Raw genomic sequence first — 22,120 nt, 5'->3', positions numbered from 1 at the left:
ATCTGCTGGGGTTCGGAGCAGAGAGTAGAGGTGTAGGCTGACCCTTGCAGGGTGGGTTGTGAGGGAGGGAAAGAGAGGAAGAGAAGCAGTGTTTTATGTCCCTGCTCTGCAAGGTGCTTGATACGTACCGTGTCATTACATCAGAGTGACGTTGTGAAGAGGGACTAATATCCCCGTTTTACGGTCGGGGAACCAGAACCCCCGGGGCTGACGTCACCAGGACCGCACGGCTGGTGTGAAAGAACGTGTGTTCCCAAACCTTGGCTCTTTGCTCGGCAACAAACTGCTGCTTCCAGGTGCTGGCTAGTGGGGCTGGGCTTCCTCCGGTCCAGGAACTGAGGGTTATAAGCGGAGGTGTATCTTGGTCTCAGTTCCCTGAGCAGATGCTGCTGAGATCTGCTCCGTTGCCACGAGCTGCAGCCCCCCGTGCAGGTGGAGGGAGACCCCTAGGAAGCTCAGGGATGAGAAATCGACAGAGAAAAGCCCAGAACAGGCTAAATTTGAACACGCATTTTGGAGTGTGGGAAACAGTAAGTGAGAAGACCTTTTGAGGAAGTGGTGTTGGAGCCATTCCTTCGGGGTGTGGGGTGACTTAGAAGGTGGGCAGGTGCCGCCCAGGAGGGGGGTTGGGCTGAGGAGTAGAGGCAAGGCAGGCGGGAGAGCGTGGGAGCAGGTTACGTAGGCCTCTCGTCCCCAGGCTGCGCGGGACGTTTTGGTTTAGCCGGGGAGGAGTGGGCGGCAGGGCCGGACGGTCTCGATGGCTTCAGGGTCCTTCTTTCTGATCGCACGGCGCATCGATCATTTTGTGATGGACTGTTTATATTTTGTTTGCTTGTTTTGTTTCGTTTACCTTGATTCATTGCGTCCCTGTGGATGAAATCAGAACAGGAGCTTTGCAGAGGGCCGCACTTCTGGGCTTCATCTTGCCAGCTGTAGCGCGGGGAGGTGCTGGTGTCACAAATCATTTGTCCGTTGGAGTTCTTAGCTCCGTCTGACACTTGCAGGTCGTCTCTAAGTGTCATTTTGGTGATGGGAGAGATTGGCAAGTCCTGTTTTGCTAGATGTACCCCTTTAATCTTTAGGCTTCTCTTCTCTACCTGTTACTGGTGATACAGGACTAAAGTTACTTGGAAATGGTCAGTTAGAGTTATTCCAAGATTCACCTTTTATTGTTTCAACAACCCTTGATGGAACTCCTTAGCTCATAGTTTTAAAACATAAAACAACTATTTGAGAAAAATTTAAATGCCATTAGCGAATGAAACGTTGTATCGACAGTTGACAGAGTTGTCATTTTTTGGGGTTTTTTTCCCCTGCCATTTGTTCCAGTTGGGGCTTGAGTTCTAGGCAGTTTTTCTCATGGTTTTTCAACTTGACAAGCCCCCACGCATAAGAATCCCCTGGAATGTTTGTTTAGACGGCATCGTGATGGTTCTCCCACCCTTGATCAGGTTCTGGGGTGTTGGCGGGATGGGTAGAGCCTGGGAACATGCATTTTTACTTCGCATTCCAGGGGACTCATGTGTACGTTAAAGCTTGAGGACCACTAGACAGAATCAAGTCGCAGTATTAGTCGTAGGTAATATGAACAATAATAATTATTACACTAATCAGTCTTCTGTTAGCCAGCTTCATCGCCAGTGTGTCTGCAAGCAAGATCTCGGATTCATTTTGCGTCCCCTCTAAGTGTAGACAAGTTTGATGCTGTTACTGCTAGGTAATTTCCTTTTCATCTTTTCTTTAAAAAAACGAACAGTCGTCGCTTGGCACCTATAGAGCCCCACAGGTGACAGGTGCCCTGTGAGAAGGGCCGTATTTGCAGACCTTGAAGGGAAGCGTCGTGCCTCATGCTGAAACACTTGCCTGCCTGACGTGTAATTATACATGAGAGGGGAAAGCACAGAACAGGCTAAATGAGATAGCACAGTGGTTTCAGATGAGGTCAGGACACTTTTCTGGCTGATTAAGACTGAGTTAAACAGATTTTATGATGGTATCTCACAACGAGGAATTTTCAGAACAGAAACCAAACCTGAGTCCTGTGGGGTGTGGGTGTGAAAGGTGAGGGGGTGTGTTTCTCTAGCTTACAGCTGTTTCCAGAGCATCTTTAAAATGAGACTCACTGTTTTTGTATTCTTAGTTCTAATTAGTTTGCTTTTGCAAGACATGAATCTTTAAAAGAGACACCTCACTAATAAAGACATCGTGACTTTTATTTGGCATGGCACGTAGTAGACGCTCACCAGATCCAGTCAGCGTTCGAATGGTCATTCTCTGCAGATGCCTCCACCGGCAGACACAGCTCTTGGGAGTTAAGATTTGAATTTTTTGGAAAAGGGAGAGAAACAGGCAAATGAAATTATAGTAAGTGACAGAGATGGGGGACCAGTTTCTTCTCTTCACTTCCTTAAATCTTTACCAAGGCTCTCCTGAGACGAAGAGTCAGCCCTAATTGTAGGGTAATCGGTGGGTATTCGGGGGGCCAGACTGTTTGCTGTCACAAGTGTTTTATCCATTTTGGACATGGGTTGCCTTTGACTTCACGCGTGTTTTCTGTTCAGCTCCAGGAAAGCTGAGTTTACATTGTGTTCATTTTGTCCATAGTAATTTTACTTTCAAAAAGGACAGATGTTGAATAACTAAAAAGCCAGGGAATGTTTGCTATGTTCTCTGCGTCACAGTTCATCTGGACCATGGTGACATTTATTGTGCTTCTTACCATGATAACAACTACGGGCTGGTCATTGGTGTTTACTGAGCCTCTGTACAGCTCTGCTCACATGTCTAGTTAGTGGTGATCAACCTTGATTTCCTACTAGATTTCATTTCTCTTGACCAATCTTTTGGTGATAAAGGGAACGTGGTAAGTGCAACAGTAGATTAAAAGTTTACAAGGTAATTCCTTTTTTCTTCTTTTTATTTCAGTGTTTTATTACTTGTTAAAAAAATTTAAACTATTTTTGCATCTGACACTTTTACTTGACAGAAATCAGAATGAATAATTATGCTGTGACCTTATGTTAAGGAAGACAAGTACACTTTTTCCCCTAAGCTAGGTAAATGATTGTTTTAAATTTATTTATTTATAATTTATTTATTTATTTTTGGCTGTGTTGGGTCTTTGTTTCTGCGCGCGGGCTTCCTCTACTTGTGGCGAGCAGGGGCTACTCTTCATTGCGGTGTGCAGGCTTCTCATTGTGGTGGCTTCTCTTGTTGCAAAGCACGGGCTCTAGGCACGCGGGCTTCAGTAGTTGTGGCATGCGGGCTCAGTAGTTGTGGCGCACGGGCTTCGTTGCTCCGCGGCATGTGGGATCTTCCCGGATCAGGGCTCGAACCCATGTCCCCTGCATTGGCAGGTGGATTCTTAACCACTGCACCACCAGGGAAGTCCTAGGTGAATGATTGTTGATTGTAAAAGCTCATGACTAAGCACTAGAGAGAAAGGGGTATAAATTATTTTTTGAAGTACTTTGCATTTTCATTTGAGAAATCATTTTACTTTGATGGTTTCGTTGGAACTAAAGTCTATTTGACAATATTTTCCTTCATGTTTTCTTGAGGCTTTGCTATTGAGGACTAAGCAGTTGTGAAATTGGTAAAGAACGGGCTTGGGAGGAAGCAGTGACTTGCTGCTGATTTGCTCTGGAAGCAGATAGCAATGAAAGTGATTAGGTGATATTGATTAGTGTGTTAAATAACTTAATTATTCAGAATTTTAAATTCAACTTGGTGGTCTTTGGCAACTTCTGGAATCCACGTGCCAAAAGGAAAAAAGAGAGTAAAAAGGTTTGGCATAGGTTGCGGAAGACTGCCTTGCAACGCACATGTGGTTTGCTGGGCTGCAGCTTCCAGGCTGTCCTCGTAGAAGAGGTGGGGTAGGCTGTGTGCCTCCTGCTAGTGGTTAGAATGCGGACAGGTGTGGGTTAGGACCTGCCCCTTAGAGTCTGAGATGGAGGCCACGGGCCGGGGTGAGCGAGCCACACAGGGAGAGAGCCTGGGTTCCCGACACCAGGCTGTCACTACACGTGTGAGAGAAATGGGCTCCTCCATTGTTCAGCCACTGCTGTGTCGGGCTTTCTGCTTTGTTTTCATAGTAGCTGAGCCTGTATCCTGACTAATAAATTTGATAAACTTGCCTCTATAAAATAAAACAACGTAAGACATGGCAAAATCAGGATAAAGTTCAAACAGAAGCAGCGAACTGGGGAAAAGGTTGTCACAGCTCATGGCTTCAAAATGCTAATTTGTATAAAGTGCTTCTAGATAAGAAAAAGTCTCATGATTTATAGAAAATTGGTTAAAAGTTATGAACTGATTTCACAGAAAAAGAAATAGGTAGGCCTCATGAGCATAAGAAAAAAGTTGCTTTTACAATAAAGAAGAAAAATAAAAGAACACTAAGAGGGCTTCCCTGGTGGCACAGTGGTTAAGAATCCACCTGCCAATGCAGGGGACCACGGGTTCAAGCCCTGGTCCGGGGAGATCCCACATGCCGCGGAGCAACTAGGCCCGTGAGCCACAACTACTGAGCCTGTGAGCCACAACTACTGAGCCTGCGTGCCACAACTACTGAAGCCCGCACGCCTAGACCCCGTGCTCCGCGACAAGAGGAGCCACCACGATGAGAAGCCTGCGCACCGCAACTAGTGAAAGCCCAGGTGCAGCAAAGAAGACCCAACGCAGCCCAAAAAAAGTACACTAAAATACAGTTTTCATCGAGCAGATTGGCAAAAACCCCGAAGTGTGATAGACAGCTTCAGGGAAGGAACACCCCTCAGCCCTCGCTTCAACTGCACCCCTGGCCACCCTGCCCAGCTGCCTGGCCTGTGGCCTCCGCACGCATCCCCCTTCCCTTGGCCGAGAATCCTCGTCCCTCGGGAGCCATTGTCTACTCGCTTCCTTTGTTCAGATCTGCTCTTCTCAACGAGACTTGTCCACCATATGTTTAAAATTATAACACCCCACCCCTATCTTCCTTGCCCTACGGTAACTTATTCCCAGAGCATGGATTTATAATTTACTGATCTGTTATATTTATTGTCTATTATGGGGACTGTCCCACCAGAATACAAGTTCCACGAGGGTGGGGATCTTTGTTGCTGTTTCCTGAAGTATCCTAAGCACCTAGAACAGACTTCATCCTGAAATTGTTAAACATTTGTTAAATAAATAGACAGACTCTACTTGCAAGGCCGTGGGAAGGTGGTAGGCACAGAAGTTACTAACTAACCACCGCGACGCTATTTATCAGAGTCACAGTGTCTGTGCCCTTTGACTCAGCAGCTGCAGGTCTAGTTTTCTAGTCAAGGTTACTCCTGGAGCTATAAGCTTACTCATCACAGTTTTCATGTTCTTTGAAAATAACTGCATACACGAGAAACCACTGAAATGACCAGCAGTGGGGGCTTGCTTAAGTCAAATAAGGCACATCTAATGAGACGGCCGTCTCCTGATGGAAAGATCTCTGCGTTAGCACAGAGGCAAGAGCTCTGTAGCGCGTGCCATCTTCTCTGTAAAAAGGAGAGGGCGGAGGGGTAAGAATGTATGTCCATCCCTGTGTGTGCATGAGGAAGTTCTGAAAGATGCCAGCGAGTGTGGTGGAGAAATGTAGGGGCTTGGGAGACGGGGCAAAGGGTGGGAAAGCTCAGGTCCGCTGTTTGCCTCTTTGTATTTTTGTTTTGTGAAGCAAGGGAAAGTATTTTCAGCTCAAAAAAATGAAACTAAAACCCAAAACTTGGAATGGTAGGTGCTATAGGTCTAATGAACGTTTAAAACATTTAAGTTTGCTGATAAATATCTTTAGCTTATTTAGGTGTGAAAAATAATTTTTAATTCCAGTAGTTGAAGGATGGTATTTTAGGTGTGTGCTTTGTGACATGTCATTGTTCTTCAGGATTGTACGAGTAACATGGATACTGTGTGCTTTGTATGTTATGATTTTTATTTTTTTTGTTGGAGATAATCATCTGATGTTATTATCTTTTCTTTTCAGTCCTGATGATATTGGGACCTGCTGGTACATCCTCCTCTCTGGTTCCGTGTTCATCAAGGAATCCATGTTTCTGCCACGAAGCAGGTATCGCATAGACATTCTGGAGTAGAGTTTCCGTGGAGCTTGAAACCCTTTTGCAGAATGAGTTCTCTTCCCGAATTCCTCTCTCGTCGGATTTCCTGTTCTGCTGACACAAAGCAAGGCAGCACCTTGGGGTGTTGGTATATAAATCTTAAGAAAGGACTCTTCTATGTTGTAAACACTGATTCAACCTCTTTAACGAAGGGCGAGGACAAAGGACGTGCTGGTGACGTGTTACGTGGACGTACCCGGCTAGTTGAGGACTCGTGTGTTCAGAGGGAATGAAAACTGCCTCTCATACACGTCTAAAGAGAGTCCGAGAGGGTTCCCTGGGCCCACGTGGGACTAGAAACAGAAACCAGGGGCTAGGTCACCCCTGGGGACGTTCTCCCTGGGACTTTGGCTCCTGGGTGCTGACTGTTGGTTTATGGCCTGTGTCCCTAAAGCTTGCACCATTTGACGGCCGTGCCCATGTCTTTTCTTCGGATCTTCAGGCCACAGTCTGGTGGGGCCGGGGCAGCGGTTACCTAGTTCCAAGCAGCTGTGGCCAGAGAGGGTCAGGGCTCCCCTGCCACCAGCGCGCTGCCCCTGTGTGGGTTCCTGAGGGTCCCTGGAACCACTGAGTTTCGGGAGTGATTTTTTTCCCCCTCGTTGTGTGTGTTTCACAATTAAGTATGTTTATTTTGACTAAAGATTTAAAGATTTTAACTGATTAAGTATCTTTATTTAAAATTACTGAGTAAATAAATTGACTAAATTTATCACAGCATAGCAATCTGTGCCCCTCCACTCCCCACCTTCTATAACCTAACTCTCTCATAAAAATATTAAGGTACATTCTTGATAAATCATTCAGAATGGGTCAGGGACATGTGAAGAATGTGTTTTAGAAATTTTTGTAAGAAGAGTAAGCGAGACGGGGAGAGGTCATTTGTATCGGTCTGCCGAGGTGCAGGATGGGCCCGGGTGGCAGGAAGGAGGCCCGAGGTGGCGTCTCCGATGGGAGAAGCCTCCGGCGTGGTTCCCAGGCCTCCCCACTCTCGTCCTCCTCCCAGATCAGCTCGGCAAGCATTATTCTGCTTGGAGAATGGCCCCCTGAGGGAGGGAAGAGCCATTGCCTGTTTGTTTGTTGCTCTTGCAGTAGCAGTACTTACAGGATGGTAGTAGCCCCGGTCGTAGTCGTAAACAGAAGTCGTAGTTGTAGTGGTACTAAAATGATGAGAGAACAGTAGCTAAGGGTTTGGTAGGTAGTGCTTTCTGTCTGCCAGGCATCATTTGAAAAGCTTTACTTATATATAAATCATTTAATTTCATGACTGTCGTTTGAGGTAGGTATGGTTGTTACCTGCATTTCTTTTTTAAACTTTTAATTTTGAACTAATTTTAGACCTACAGAAAAATTGCCAAAAAATAGTAGAGTTCCCATATACCCCCTCATCCAGCTTCTCCTAAAATTATAACGTCTTGTGTGACCACAATACAGTGAGTAAGACCAGGAAATTCACTTTGGTGCAGTACTGTGAGCTAATCTACAGATCTTTGAATTTTACCGACTTTGTTCCAAGCTCCTCTGTAGGATCCCGCCTTGCATTTATTTTTTATTGCTCCGTAGTCCCCTCCAGTCTCTGGCAGTTCTTCAGTTTTTCCTTATCTTTCAGGACTTTGATATTTTCGAAGAGCCAGGTGTTTTTTATGATGTTCCTCAGTTTGGTTTTGTGTGATGTGCTCACATGATTAGAATGAGGTTTTGCATTTTTGGCAAGATGTTACCTGCGTTTTGTAACAGAGGAAACTCTGGCAGTGTAGGCTGGTGGGTGGTTTTCCATCCTCGAACTCTGCCCGGGAGGCTTGGTGTGACCCTGGGAATGAGTCCGGTCATTCAGGGATTCTGTTTCCCAGAGGAGTTGAATAGAACACTCTTCCTTCAAACACAGGACCTACTATTTGCTCTCTTTCTGGGGGCTCTGACTCTATTTCCAAACTTGGAGGTGGGTAGAGGCAGCTAATATTTAAGCATAGGCATGTTTTTAAAATTACATATAATTTTAATGTAAAAAGCAATGATAATTGCTATATAAATGCTCAAAGGGAAAGGTAAGGAAAAATACCCTCTGAAGTCCGTCATCCAAGGTAATCATCCTTTAATAGTCTAGTCTTTTCCTATCTAGCCTTACATGTATGTGTTCTACATACTTAAGAGCATACTTTATAAACAACTTAATGTCTTGCTAATTTCAATTAAAGAGTATGTATTCGCTTGACTCATTAATGTCAAAAACTCTTTGTAAAGGCTTACTCGTTACGCATTAGGATGTCTGTTTAATGTTCAGTTATTTGAACCTTCCACAGTTTGGTTAATAATTGTAAAGAGTAAGTTTTTGATACTCTTTATTATAAATAATGGTATAAGGAATGTGATTTGAAGTTTATGCATCTTAGAGAGAACCGAGGTTAGCGACGTCGTGATACAAGGTCTGTTGTACAAATGAAATCTATAGACCAGGTCCCCAGAACGGCACAGGAGCCTGTGGCCATCTTTCCTGACTACCAGCCGTCATCAGCTTCAAGTGACAGCTTGTCCTGACTCGTGGAACGGGAACCCAGTGTTCAGAAAACTGCTGTTCTACAAGAAAGAGGACTTGCAGTTCAGGCCTGTTTGATGAATACGTTGGCTGTCCACGTCTAATTATTTTCAAAGATGTCATGCGTTACTCTTTCTCTGGCTGTCTGTCAAATGCCGGCGAGTCAGGGCTGTAATGGGGTGAAGAAGGGATGGTGTTTCTGACTGAATGACAAGCCAGCGCTATTTATAGGTTATTTCTTCACGTTGCGCCTGGTGACCTTTGCTGCGTCCGAGTTATTTGTTTCCTTTGGAGATGTTGCCTTAGGGACAGTCCTGAGATTGTTTTCGTAAGAAGGGCCCTCTGCTGGTCCTACCTGAAAGGTTAACATCAGTGATTCTTACGTATTTTCCTCCAGGAAACACTGAGATTTGATTGAAGCGTCATGTGGACGAGGTGTTAGTAGCAGTCTGGTTTTATAAAACAACTAGTTCACAGATGACTCTCTCCATTTACCATGGTAGCCTGGAAATTGGTTATCCTTATGTATAATAAGTAACCTGACCATTCTCTTGAAAGTTTCAACTCATTTTGACGGGCAATTCACCCCGAACAGTTAGTTTTGGATCAAAGCACTTTGGACAGCATTTTCACATTTTTGACTAATTCTCATGAAATTGCCTTGACATGTGATATCATCCAGTAGGAAGGGTGGTGTACGCTGCAGGTTGGCTTCCAGATTTCATGAGCTTTATTGAATTCCTCAGTTGACATTTAGGCCAGCATTTTATGGTTTTGTTTTTATTTTTAGACAGGTAAAGGTGGTTCTGTATTTTGGTTATTCAAGCATGAATATTATTCCTTGATGAGATTTTTAACATTTGTGGAGCTTATGAATTCCTTTGTGACTGTCAGTGACAACCTACTCACTCTGCCTCGGTCCACGCCATGTCAGTGAGAAGATGATGTTTTATGAGTTTTACTGTAAACCTATTAGAAATTTACCGAGTTGTGAAACATGGATATTTGCACAGGTGGCTGTCATGTCACTTACAGTGTTGCGTATAATGCCGTTGTTACAATTCAGTGTCTTTGCATGAGCAGAAGGCGGGTGAGCAAAGGTGAGGTAGCAGTGCAGCAGAGGCTATTCTCATTCTCATTGAGGAAAAGGCCAGAGTGGACACTTGCCATAGATGAACATAGAAATGGTAGAAACGGTATGTGTTTTTCCAAGCCTGTAAGCAGAGCAGTTAGCAGTTGTGGTCCAGGCTGTGCCCTGCTGTTCACGTCCACAGTCGTGGTATGTAGATGGGTGTCTTAAGACAGTGACGGGCAGAGGGTAGCGAAGTGTCTTGAAGAAGTTTTTCAAAGGCATCATTTGCAGCAGCCTTGGGGCTGGGAACTGATAGAGGAAAATTATCTTAGCTGAAGGTGCAGGTTTAGAAATCGTTTTTAAAAGAACATTTGGTTTTCTGTACACAATGGGCAGGAAAATACTAATACTGTTTATTGCCCTAATGTGCTCTAAATCAGTGTATTTAAGGAACTGTAATAGACATTATTATATTCTTAAATCTTCTCACTTTCAAAAGTGCCCCACTCTACAGTGCTGAAGCCCATTTATAGCAAAGTCACAGAATAGTAACTTGGATTAATGTTATTTTTTGACTGCTGACTTCTTTGAAAGGCTGATAATTCTATGCAATAATTTAGGTAGTAAAGATAGGCCCAGACTGTGTTTCTAAACTTTCACCTTGCTGTTTGGGTTGTTTATTAGAGAAGGAAATAGCTTCCCTAAGTGTGTTGCTTTGTTTGTTTTTTTTTTTTTTTTTTGGCTGTACCACACGGCTTGCGGGATCTTAGCTCCCTGACCAGGGGTTGAACCCAGGCCCTCAGCAGTGAAAGCGCAGGGTCTTAACCACCGGACCGCCAGGGAATTCCCTTACCTAGGTTGCATATTAACTCATAGAATTGGAATCTTTTTCTACCAATATAGCAACCATTTTTATACTTATTTGCAAAAAAAAGGGTACACTAGATGTTTTAGGTGTGAAGCATTATTGTTAGACAGACTCTTCTTGAATTTGTTAGTCACAATCTTGAAAAAAAAACACTCCTACTAAAACATTGAATCTGATTTTCTCAGTAGAATCAATTTTATCATAGAGGCCTCCAAGGAAGGCCTTTTAATAGAACTGATCGTGCACACCATATTTAATCATAAGTAGATAATATTTTTATTGCTCTGACAGTCAAAAACTGTCTCTATTTTTCACATTCAGAGCAATCAGTACGCAGTCTCTTCCCCTTCATAGCAATGCAGTACCAGGGTAGGGCCTGTGAGGCTGAAGGGGAAGATCTGGGGAGACGAGGCCGTCGTATGTGCAACATGAAAAAATTGCCCAGGGGTCATTAAACGGTACAGCGTGAACTGGTGTAGCAAAGGCCACAGCGAAGGCAAAATCCCCCCAAAGACAGGGGTATTTTAATGCATGTGGTTGGTAGTCGAGGGTGGCTGTTGAGGAAGTGAATTTTGGGTTGCGTTGATGGTTCAGACTGTGGGGCAGTGGTTGGAAAGGAAATCTGAACATAGTAAAGAGCATGAGTGACAGCACGGAAGTAGGCGTCAAGAACGCCAGTGCAAAGATGTGTAGGAGCTCGAGTAGGGCCACGAGAGGAGGACTGTTTGTCTGGGATAGACGTGCGCTCCAGGCGTGGAGAGCTGCCAAGCGTCAGCGATGGTGCCGTTCACGAGAGCCCAGTTTACAAAGCTGCATCGCGTGGCTGGAAAGCCCAGGGCCGCTGGTCCCTTAGGTCTCCGATAACACTGGCACACATCGGAGAAGGGCGTGCAGCATTGATTTGCACCGCAGTAGCTGTGTCCCCCTACGGTTAGTGTTCCTCTGCCGCCGATACCAAATACACCCACAATTTAAAAATTAAAATTTTGTCACGGTACTCGTGATAATCACATTTTAAATTAGAGCTGGCAGCTATGATGAGGATAAGTGGGGAGACAAGACATTTAACTAATCAGTTCTGAGAGGCTGAAATACTCTCCTCATTTTGACTCACATGACAAACAATGAGCTGCTCTAGATGAAGCATCGCAGGCCTCCTTTCTGCTTGCCCGTGCGACATGGCAGGTTAATTGATTGCTCAGAGAACTCGCTAGTTGTTCGCAGGAGTGAAAGAAGGTGAAACGGTGGGAGAATGATTCTGTCTCTGTGGTAGGGACTGAAGGCACAATTAAATATTCCTTATTCCACGTAAAGGGCTGTATAGGATTAGAATATCGTATGCTTGGAAGGGGCACAAATTCGTTTCGTCACGTGATGCCCTATGGGAGATGGACGATGGCGTCTTAAAAACCACTCGCGTGTCACGGAAGGGCGCCCTCATTGGGCATGTGTCCGAAAGGTGTGAAGAGAAGCGGGGATCAGTTCTGGAAGTTGTCCATTACAGGTGAGGTTTACCTCCAGGTGTTGGCAAAATCCCAACAGTGGCGGCACAGATTAGGCTCAGAGGGAGAGCGTGGTTGTGGAAGACGGGATGGGAAAAGTAGAAAGCCAAAGGGAAAACGGAATCATCTGAAAACTGCCTCATTGAGTTTTAATGAGGAGATAAGATAAAAGATGCCTTCTCACATGGGGAGACACCAGTAACTTATAACAGGATTAAATGAGGTGATAATACGCTTTTCTAGTTTTCTTTATATTTCTTTGCTGTTAGAAGTTTCTCGTATTTCTTGGAAACATCCTCCCTCCCTCCTTCCCTCCCTTACTTCCAAGAGAAACCATAAGACTGTTTAATGGTTATTTGGAGTGACCTAAAGTGAGTGGATTAACAGCAGAGTAAGGCTAATAGGAGCTACTTATCTCGGCCATTATTTTGTATAGTCCGTTATCACATTGTTTTGCAGAAGCAGGTGACTGGACCTGTCATTGACCAGTTAATGAAATAGTTGGTTAGGCGTGGAGTCACAGAAATGTACTTTTATTTTAACTTCTAACTTAAAAATGTTCGATTTGATCTGCACATGGAAACATATGTATAGCTGAATGTATAATTGGATTAAAATATACACCTACATGCATAAAGGGGTGTGTGTGTGTGTGTGTGTGTGTGTGTGTGAGAGAGAGAGAGAGAGAGAGAATGTGAGAGCGAGCTGGTCCTCTGGGACTTGACTGTTTTCCCTCAAGCTTCTACAGTTATTTCCTCCACATCCAGCCCAGCAGCAGTTAAGCTGACATATCTGTATCAGATCACCAAAGCATTCTACTTCATAGGTTAAGTAATTATTAAGTTAAACAGAGAGTTATCAAGAGTAAATGGGGACTGTATTGTTCTTTTAAATATTAATCTGTTACACCTAATCCCTAGGAGGGATAGTGTCCTAACACGTTCATATCTCAGGAGGATGTTTGCCACGAGGGTGATCTATAGCGAAGAGCAAAATGACTGGAGCTGATGTCCAGAATCAAACCTCACCCTCGGCTACTCGTTGTGTCTCTGAGGGAGCTGGATGCTTAGCTAGTACGAGTGAGCCTTTCCGTCCTGCCCTCTGTCCTGAGTGGCTCACTGCTGGTGTTTATATGCGTCTCCTTCTGTGTTACTCAGCCACCCTACAAATGTAATCGAGCCTCCACGTGCCTGCCTGGACCGTGGTGCTGACACACGGAGACGCTGCTGTGGGTCCCCAGAGCCGAGGGATAATGGCGTCGTGCGCAGAGAGGCGGGGGCGGTCTGCTCGTCTGCTGCTTCACGGAGCATCAGTAGGGTGAGACTGGAGATGTGACTTTGGGTTTAACAACCTGCAGGTCACAGGTGGCCTGAGTGAGCCCGTCTCAGTCAAGTGGTAGAGCTCGTTGTGCAGATGAGCACTGGAGAAAGAGAAGTTGCATTATTTCCAGAAATTTCACTGTAGAGAGGAGCCGGGGAAGCAGGGTGGTAGGTGTAGGTCCACGGGGACTTGTCTCTTCAGAAGAAGCCAGAGCGTGTCTGTGGGTGGATGGCAGTGACCCAGCAGAGAGGGCTTCGCACAGGAAGGAGGGGCCTTGCTGCAGAAGTGGCTGGAGCCTGCAACGGGGCAGGTGTTGGCTCTGGAGGGAGGGCGAGCGCTGCACCCTTTCATGTGTTCTCGATCAGAGCCACAGATCCGTGGGTGGGTGTGGGAGCCCAGTGGTGGGCGCTGAGGGGTTTTGACAGAGAGGGAGGTGGTGAAGCAAAGGGAGTGTTGAGTGCCCACTTAATCCAGTGGTCACTGAGATGTGGTCGTTTATGTTCCGCCCACCGCCCAGCAGGTGTTTGGGGGCAGGTGTGGAGCAGGTGGGTGTGGGCACTGCTGGCTTTGTGCTTTGCCAGGGACGCGGTAACGGGGCCAGGGGAGCAGGGCTTACGGGTGCGCCCAGGCACTGGGACTGAGGATATGTGTCTGGAATTCCATCTCTGATGGCTTCATAAACAGCTTGTCACCTACTCTAGAAATTTTTTTGAGTCTCAGTTCTGGCCTCTCTTTTCTCTCCTGACAGTTGCTTTTCATTTTCTTTTAGCAAGTAACCCTTCAGAGTTAGGAATGACCGTACCTGTCAAGTCACCTGCCTCGGTCACCACCGCCAGGGCCTTTGTTAAGTTGTCAGAGCACCTCCCCACCTGCCCTCAGGACTGCTTCCGTATGAAGCCATATCATCGTTTAAAAGCTCACGCTTTGCTTGTTGATCCCTTGCCTAAGGAGCTTAAGTGACATTCAGCCGCCAAACAGATAAAACCCAGCCTCTGCAGCGAGGTGTGCAGGGCAGCTCAGGACGTGCCAGGCTGCTCCCTCTGCTGGGACGGCCACTTCACCCCTCCTCACCTGTGAAAACCACATGCTTTCTCAACTGTGAGAGTCTTTAAAGGCCTGGGCTGTATTGTCCATCTTTGCTTCCCCGGTGCCTAGCACAGAGCAGGCGTTCAGTAAATATTCGTTGAATCGTACTGGTTCAGGATTATATTTTTAACGTGCCCTTTAAAAAAATCACTTTAAAAAGGAGCTTAGCAATACTATGCTAAGCTAATTAATGCCTTTAGAAATCACTTGTAATAAGCTATGATTTATTGGAAGTCAGGTTAGTATAGAGGAGAAGAGTTGGGAGGGAACAGGGCTGCAGGGTGTCGGAAGGACGGGTCCAGGGAGCCCGGGGTGGAGGTACCGCGTCATCCGTGCAGGGCGTGGGAGAGGGGAAAGGGCAGATGGCATCTTACTGGGATGGCATCTTACTGGCATCTTACGTTCGTTCGCCGTCTGTATTAATTACAGTGAAATTATTAGTAATGGTTGCATAAAACAGTTGTACGAGCATAGCAGGAGCTACTTACTTTTTCCCTCCCGTAAGAGAACCCTGAAGGTCCACGGCCAGGACAGCCCTAGGTCCCCATCCTTCTTCTCGGCTCATAGCTTCCACTCAGGGCACAGGCTGGCTGCCAAGCTCCGGCCATCACGTCTGCAGTGGGAGCTAGAAGCAGGGGAGAGGCAGACGAGCAAAAAAGTTAACTTCCATCTTTGAAACAACATTTCTCTTCACATCACATTTTCCAGGTGTGGTCATATGGCCGCTTCTGGTCGCCCAGGAGCCTGAGGCATGTAGTCTTTTATTCTGAGATGAATTATGCCCCTGAAAATAATAACATAAAAATATCGTTCTAAGGAGAAAGAGGAGAATGGATATTGGAACAGACAGCCAGCAGCCTCTTTAGTCTCCCTCACACTCTCTTAGTTTGTCAGTTACCTTTCTTTACGAGACGTGTCTGTTGCTCAGCCCTGTACCTTTCTCCTTCAGCTGTTACATCATCTGTAACTTCCACTTGTCCTACCTGAGGTTGACTCAAGTCCAAGTATTCCCAGGACACACACACACACACACACACACACGGTAAACATATATATTAAAGATTTTAAGGAAGCGCCGGGAAGGAGCTCCAAATAAGGCAAATACGTCTTGAAATAAATGTGAGCTTGGTTGGACTAGAGTTGATGCTGTCGAAGGGAGAGTTTAGTTGCACTTGATGTAAATAAGTGCTGTGTTAAATTTGCAATAAGGTAGATGTATAAATTAAAGGAATAGGGTAAAATACGTTAAAAGATACAGTGGGATATACCAAAGCATTCCCCCTTTGGGTATCAGCTATACTTTCTGCCCCAGTACACAGCATCTTCATCTTGGACAGCTAACATGATTTTAGCATCATTTAGACCATACTCCGATGTGATACCCGATCCTCAGAGCAGTACTGTTCTCTAGAGAGGGAGCTCGGTGGCTGGGTCCAGTTGGGAATTTGGTTGCTATAACTACAGCTTCGCAGGTGAGCGGTACATGTAAGTCAGGCTTCCATGGTCCTTGGACTACTGGCGTTGGTGGTGTCCTAACAAAGTAAGTAGCCTTCAAAGGAAGATCTCTGATGTGTTTGTGTGTAGAGATGATGTGGTATCACAGGTCAGCTGATGCTTGAAGTCTTCAGTCGGGGAGTTTAGTCATCTATGGTCCTCGTATAACTCAGTGTGTGATTTCATCCTAGAAGTCCGTATTTGCAGTGATGTTTGGATTTCTCTTGCAAAAGTAGATATTATATTTCATAAAGGTTTTCAAGTCTGACATGCATGCGTCAATGAAATACAGTATTGTTTTTCTCTGTAAAATGTTGGAATTGTTTGCTGCTAAGCGTAAAGGAACTCCCAACCCTTGTGTGTGCACACTTATTTGGGGGAAGGGTTGGTTTGGAGGGGTGTGTGAATTACTGTTTCACCTGTATGAATTCAAAGTGTCTTAAAATACATAGCAACTAAATTGGGTTTTGTTTAAAGAAATATGCTTTCAGTATTGGGGACACTGACAGAAAATGACGAGAGTAAGGCTGTCGCTAAGAGAGAGATTCATAGAAGAAGCAAATTATACTTGGTAAAACTGGAATATCTATTAAAATAAAATTTCCAGTTAACCATAGTTCAGGGACCTTCTATTTTATTTTACATTGACTATAAAATTATTATGACTATAAAATTACATATATAGGTACATGTTATATATAATAGACAACACCAGTCATATATTTGAACGTTAAAGAAAATGAATTTATTCTGTACTATGAACCCCACTTTATTTTTTAGATGTACTAAAAAATTTTTTAAGTACTTCAAGAATTAAGAAATAGTTTAAATAAAGTGAAATAATAGCTTAGACATGTATATCACTGCCTTTTTTATAAAAGTTAGAATTTAATTAAATATAATGTGGGTTTAAAAGCTGCCAGCTTAATATTTATTACTGATTAGAATATTGAACTGTAAGTTCAAAATATTAAAAATATTTATTTCCTTAGATATTGTTGCCACACATTTATGGCTTTGTAGGCGTTGGATACTTTTGCTGTTAAATATAAAATATAATTTCTGGTATTGAATGTTCATGTGTTACATAGATCTACATAAACATCAAATAACTGGATTTTTTTAGTTCTGCTTTTCAAAGTTTTTTTTTGAGTCAGACATTTAAGGATAATTTTTACATTATCTTTTACTGATGACTCACTCTACGTTTTAATTCTGTAAACTGCTTTGTGTGTCGGTTTCATTAAGATATCTTTGTTATTTCTTAAACATTTTCAGATAATTTTTAAAATTAGGGCCATGGCCAAAATCTGTCCAACACTTTCCTGTATTTTTTTTTTATTATTATATTTTGGTTCATTAGGGTGCAGTTAGAAAACCACCATTAAGTATTCATACTTAATTCAGTTTTACAAATAGGAAAACTATTTTCTTTCATCAGTCTAAATCATATCCAGAATGTATATAAGTATGTATGTATGTGTATCAGAGATTTTCTGCTGCCATGGTAGTTTTTATAGTCTATAATAATAATAATTAATTCTTATTCAGAATTTTGAGACCATTTCAATTTACCACTTTGTCACCTCATCTTGGATTTTAACTAATATATAATTTTGGAAACAGAGAATGCATAGGATCTTCAAGGTTTTATAATCATTATCCTATTTAAGTGAACTTTAAAAAGAATTGAGGTAATATTGACATATATTAAGTAAACTTTTGTATGTTAATTTTGTATATAGTTAATTTATATAGTTATATGTAGTTTATATTATATATAGTTATATATATATATATATATGGTTAATTTTGTGTATGGAAGCATCATTGTGGCTAAAAGCAGAGATTTTTTTTTTGGTTATTTATGTCAGAGTACAGAGTAATTATTGTCCTTCGAGTAAATGGAGAAGAGCTGCCTGATAACCTCTCAAGCCTGAGAAGTATTTTTTAACTTTTCGAAGAATGTGCTTGTGGAACAAAACGTAGAAAAAACCTTGTTTAGAGTCCTTGTATTTGGCAATAAAGATGTTTGGGAGATAACATGAAAGGTTTGACTGAACTGGGCCTGTTACTGGATTCACCTGGCTTAGAATGGGTACGGCACTGAGGTCCAGGCTCTGGAGGTTTTCAGTCACTACGATCTGGGCTGGACTTTATACTCCTGTTTTCAAAGCTTACAAGCAGTTGGTCAGTCAGATCTGAACTGAGCAGCTGGGCTAATGACCATGGAACCAATGTGTAAGCACTGGAGTTTTAAGATGAGTGAATGAGGGGACCCTGGAAGATGCCATATAGCTGGGACTGGAGATAGGAACCCCATCTCTGTGGCCTTGGTTAGCCAAGGTCAAGGGCCTGACCAGTGTTTTCATGGAAGTAGAATTCGATGTGAGAGTAGTTGAGGAGGACTGATGATGGAATTTAGTGACTGAAATTATAGATAAGGGAGAGGATTGACTAAAAGATGCTTTGAACTTGCGTGTCTGGCAGTGTGATGCATTTGACAGCTACAGCCTAATCCAGAGGGTTGAGGTGGGTGGATATTAGAGGTGAAATGAGTATTTTTGATTTTAGGGCAGGTTATGGTTCGTGCTTTGACAGACAGGGGAGCTGCAGGGAATATGAAGACATGATCTGGGCATTGAGTCACCTGAAAAGCTTTGGGGGAAGGGGAGGGCAGGGGAGGGGAGGGTGGTGGGGCAGGTAAATAGGGGGAATACAGAGCCAAAAAAAGAGATGCTTATCATGTCAGAAGGCTATAGGGACAGACTTTGACAACTAAACTTGTGCTTTACTGCCCATTCCAGTCCTATTTTGAAGCAAGTCATGCAATATATTGCCAATTCTTATATAAAGGGGATGCCAGATATTATAAATCCTATTGAATTTTGTAAGTGAGGTAGTATTAATTTTTACAAAACATAGTTTGAAACTGATGGTTTGGGTTGCTTCCAGTTTTGGGCTTCTGTTTGTGTGGACGTATGTTTTCATGACTTCTTGAATACATACCTAGGAGTGGAATTGCTGGGTTATGTGGTAAATGGATGTTTAACTTTATAAGAAGCTGTCACACTGTTTTCCATAGTGGCTGTAACATTTTGCCCTTCCCACTAGCAGTTTTTGAGAGTTCTGGTTGCTCCACGTCTTCTCCAACACTTGGTATTGTCCGTGTTTTTAATTTTAGCCACTCTAGCATATATGTGATGGTCATCTCACTGTGGTTTTATTATGTGTTTCTCTGAAGACTAGTGTTGAGAATTTTTTAATGTGTTTATTGGCCATTCACATATCTTCTTTGAAGCGTTAGTTTACCCGTTTCAAACAGTTTTTTTAAAAAATTGGATTTTGCCCATTAAAAAAATATTGAATTGACTGTCTTATTTTTGAGTGTGTTCTTTATGTATTCTGGGTACAATTCCTTCTTTAGATATATTTAGCAAAAATTTTCTTCCAATCTGTGGCTTGCCTTTTTCTTAACTGTGTCTTTTAAAAGCAAAAACTTTCCACCTTAATGAAGTCCATTTATGTCAGTGTTTTCTTTTATAGTTTGTACTTTTGGTATCCTGTTTAAGAAATCTCTTTTTCACTTGATGTCAGAAAGGTTTTCTCATGTTTTTCTTCTAGAAATTTAATAATTTTAGCTCTTCCATTTAGGCCTGAGATCCATTTTGATTTAATTTTTGTGTATGGTGTAGGTAAGGGTTGAGGTTTGGCTTATGTTTCTTGATACAGATATTCGTCGGTTCCAGAACTATTTATTGAAAAGAACATTTTTTATGCATTAAGTTGCCTTGGCACATTTATTAAAAATCAGTAGACCAAATTTGTTTCAGGTCTGTTTCTGGACTCTTTCTTTTCTTCTATTGATCTATCGATACATGTCAGTTCTTATACCAATACCACATTATCTTTATTTGTGTAGCTTTATAGTAAAAATCCTGTAGTATAAATCCCTCACTTTTGTTCTATATCAAAATTATTTAGCTCTTCTATGTCTTTGCTTTTCCATATAAATTCTGAAATCTGCTTGTCAGTGTTAGGGTTTGACTGGAATTGTATTGAATCTGTAGATCAGTTTGGGAAGGTTTACTACCTTAATATTGAGCCTTCCAAACCATGAACATGGTATAGCTCATAATTTATTTAGATCTTCTATTATTTTCCTTTGTAGAATTGCATCCCCTTTTGTAGTTTTTAGTAGTTTTGTAGTTTTACAGGTCATACACAGCCTTCATTAACTATATTCCTAAATATTTTTTGATGATACATACTAGGTTTTTAACTACCTCAGTCTATAAGAACAGATCTGAAACAGGTTAAACAATATTGCCAGGGTTACTGTTGGTAGAATTAGAAGGAACGGTTATTTACAAAACAAGGGGAAACAAGATAAGTTTGGTTTGTGAAAAATGTCCACATTCCATGCAGTTGAATTCAATAAATTGACATTTTATTACTTGATATCTTCGTAAGAAATCACACATACGTGTGAATTTATGCTTTTCCTTTCCTGGAAATGTGTTCTTTTAACTTCCAAGAATTTTGTGAATGCAGTATTAATTCAAGTGACCTGAATTATTGTTTAGGTCCTATTTTATAAAGACACGTGTGCTATTTCAACATCTTTTATGACATATACCAGATTTGGGGGAGGCTGGTGGCTGGGTTTGGGTGCCATTCGTATAAGCCTTTAAAGAATACCAGATGTTTCTGTTGCCATTATTTGAATGTTTGATTCTTGAGATCAATTCAGGTTTTTACTGGTTAGGATGAATCTGAACTATTCATTTGAATTCATCTACCATTTTTCTCACTAACAAGTTACATAGGTCTGTTCAGTTATTTCTTCATGTAATTGTTTATTTTACCTCTAATGAATTTTACAGAAGTCAAGTTATTTTCTTTTATTGTATTATTATTTTTTATATAAATGTGTTTATTTTATTTTTGGCTGCGTTGGGTCTTTGTTGCTGTGCACGGGCTTTCTCTAGCTGCGGTGAGCGGGGGCTGCTCTTCATTGCAGTGCATGGGCTTCTCACTGCGGTGGCTTCTCTTGTTGTGGAGCACGGGCTCAGCAGTTGTGGCATGCAGGCTCAGTAGTTGTGGCCTCTGGGCTCTAGAGCACAGGCTCAGTAGTTGTGGTGCACGGGCTTAGTTGCTCTGCGGCATGTGGGATCTTCCCGGAGTAGGGCTTGAACCCGTGTCCCCTACATTGGCAGGTGGATTCTTAACCACTGCGCCACCAGGGAAGTCCAAAAATCAGGTTATTTTAAAATAAGACCTCAGAGCTGAGCTTACTCGCCTCTTCAGCTCATCCACAGTGTGCTTTGCACAATGAAACGGGGAAGATTTAACAAAGGCATTTTGGATAAGGCATGTGTCCAGAAGCTGATGGGAAAGCTGTTATGGACCATAACTTTTCTGCAAACTGATCAGCTGCCATCTGTGTACAAAGCACTGTCATCAGCAGAGAGGCCTGTTTGTGCCACTGAGTAGACTGATAGCAGCACATCAGTTTAGCTGAGCTGTTCCCCAGCAGTTGGTCACGAGGACATAGACACCACCAAAGTGTAGTCATCACCACACCACTGGCCTTTGCTGCTTAGATTGTGGCAAGAGACAAAAACTGCTTGCTCCCTTCACCCCGGTACAGCTGAGGTAAGAGCCACCTTTTTTCTCTAGAAGGGAAAAATAAGAGCAAAAGCAGCCTCTTGCAACTTTTCCCATGTTGCTTTGATATAAATTTATGCTCGTCTTCTCCACGGTAATCATTCCAGCCAGGTGCACAGTTCAGCATCCCTCTGGTGGTGGAGAGCCGTGTGTGTAGTAGAGCTCGGGTACATTTTAATAACAAAATTGCGTTGCCGAGCCCACCTAGGCGTTTGACCTTGAAGGCTCAGAGGAGAGCAGACATGGCAGATTTCCCTACGTGCCCTTGGCTTCGGAGAGTGGGTAATGAATAGAAATTGATAAAGAGTGTCTGTCAGGCTGCCGCTGAGGTCATGAGGCTGGTATGCGGAAACAGTGCCCGCACAACACGCGTAACTCAGAACTGCAGCCCGGAGGGTGGGTGGGTCACCGGAGCAGGAAATTGGCCATCAGGCGGAATGCAGGCTCCGAGCA

At 43.1% G+C, this 22,120-nt stretch overlaps 1 protein-coding gene across 6 annotated transcripts in view; it reads left to right on the top strand.

Moving 5' to 3' along the window:
* Positions 1-22,120, top strand: part of RAPGEF2 (Rap guanine nucleotide exchange factor 2) — a 246,004-nt gene that overhangs the window by 96,239 nt on the left and 127,645 nt on the right. For 5 of the 6 annotated variants that reach the window (XM_079919702.1, XM_079919703.1, XM_079919701.1 and 2 more), the window contains one exon: positions 5,993-6,076. In XM_079919702.1, coding sequence (XP_079775828.1) covers positions 5,993-6,076 — 84 coding nt within the window. Of the gene's footprint in view, positions 1-2,232; positions 2,365-5,992; positions 6,077-22,120 lie in introns of all 6 variants that reach the window. The other variant, XM_079919706.1, reaches the window with a different exon arrangement.

The sequence above is a fragment of the Stenella coeruleoalba genome, assembly GCF_951394435.1.
Source record: "Stenella coeruleoalba genome assembly, chromosome: 4".
NCBI classification, from domain to species: Eukaryota; Metazoa; Chordata; class Mammalia; order Artiodactyla; family Delphinidae; genus Stenella; species Stenella coeruleoalba.
This window is presented reverse-complemented; position numbering and strand designations above follow the sequence as displayed.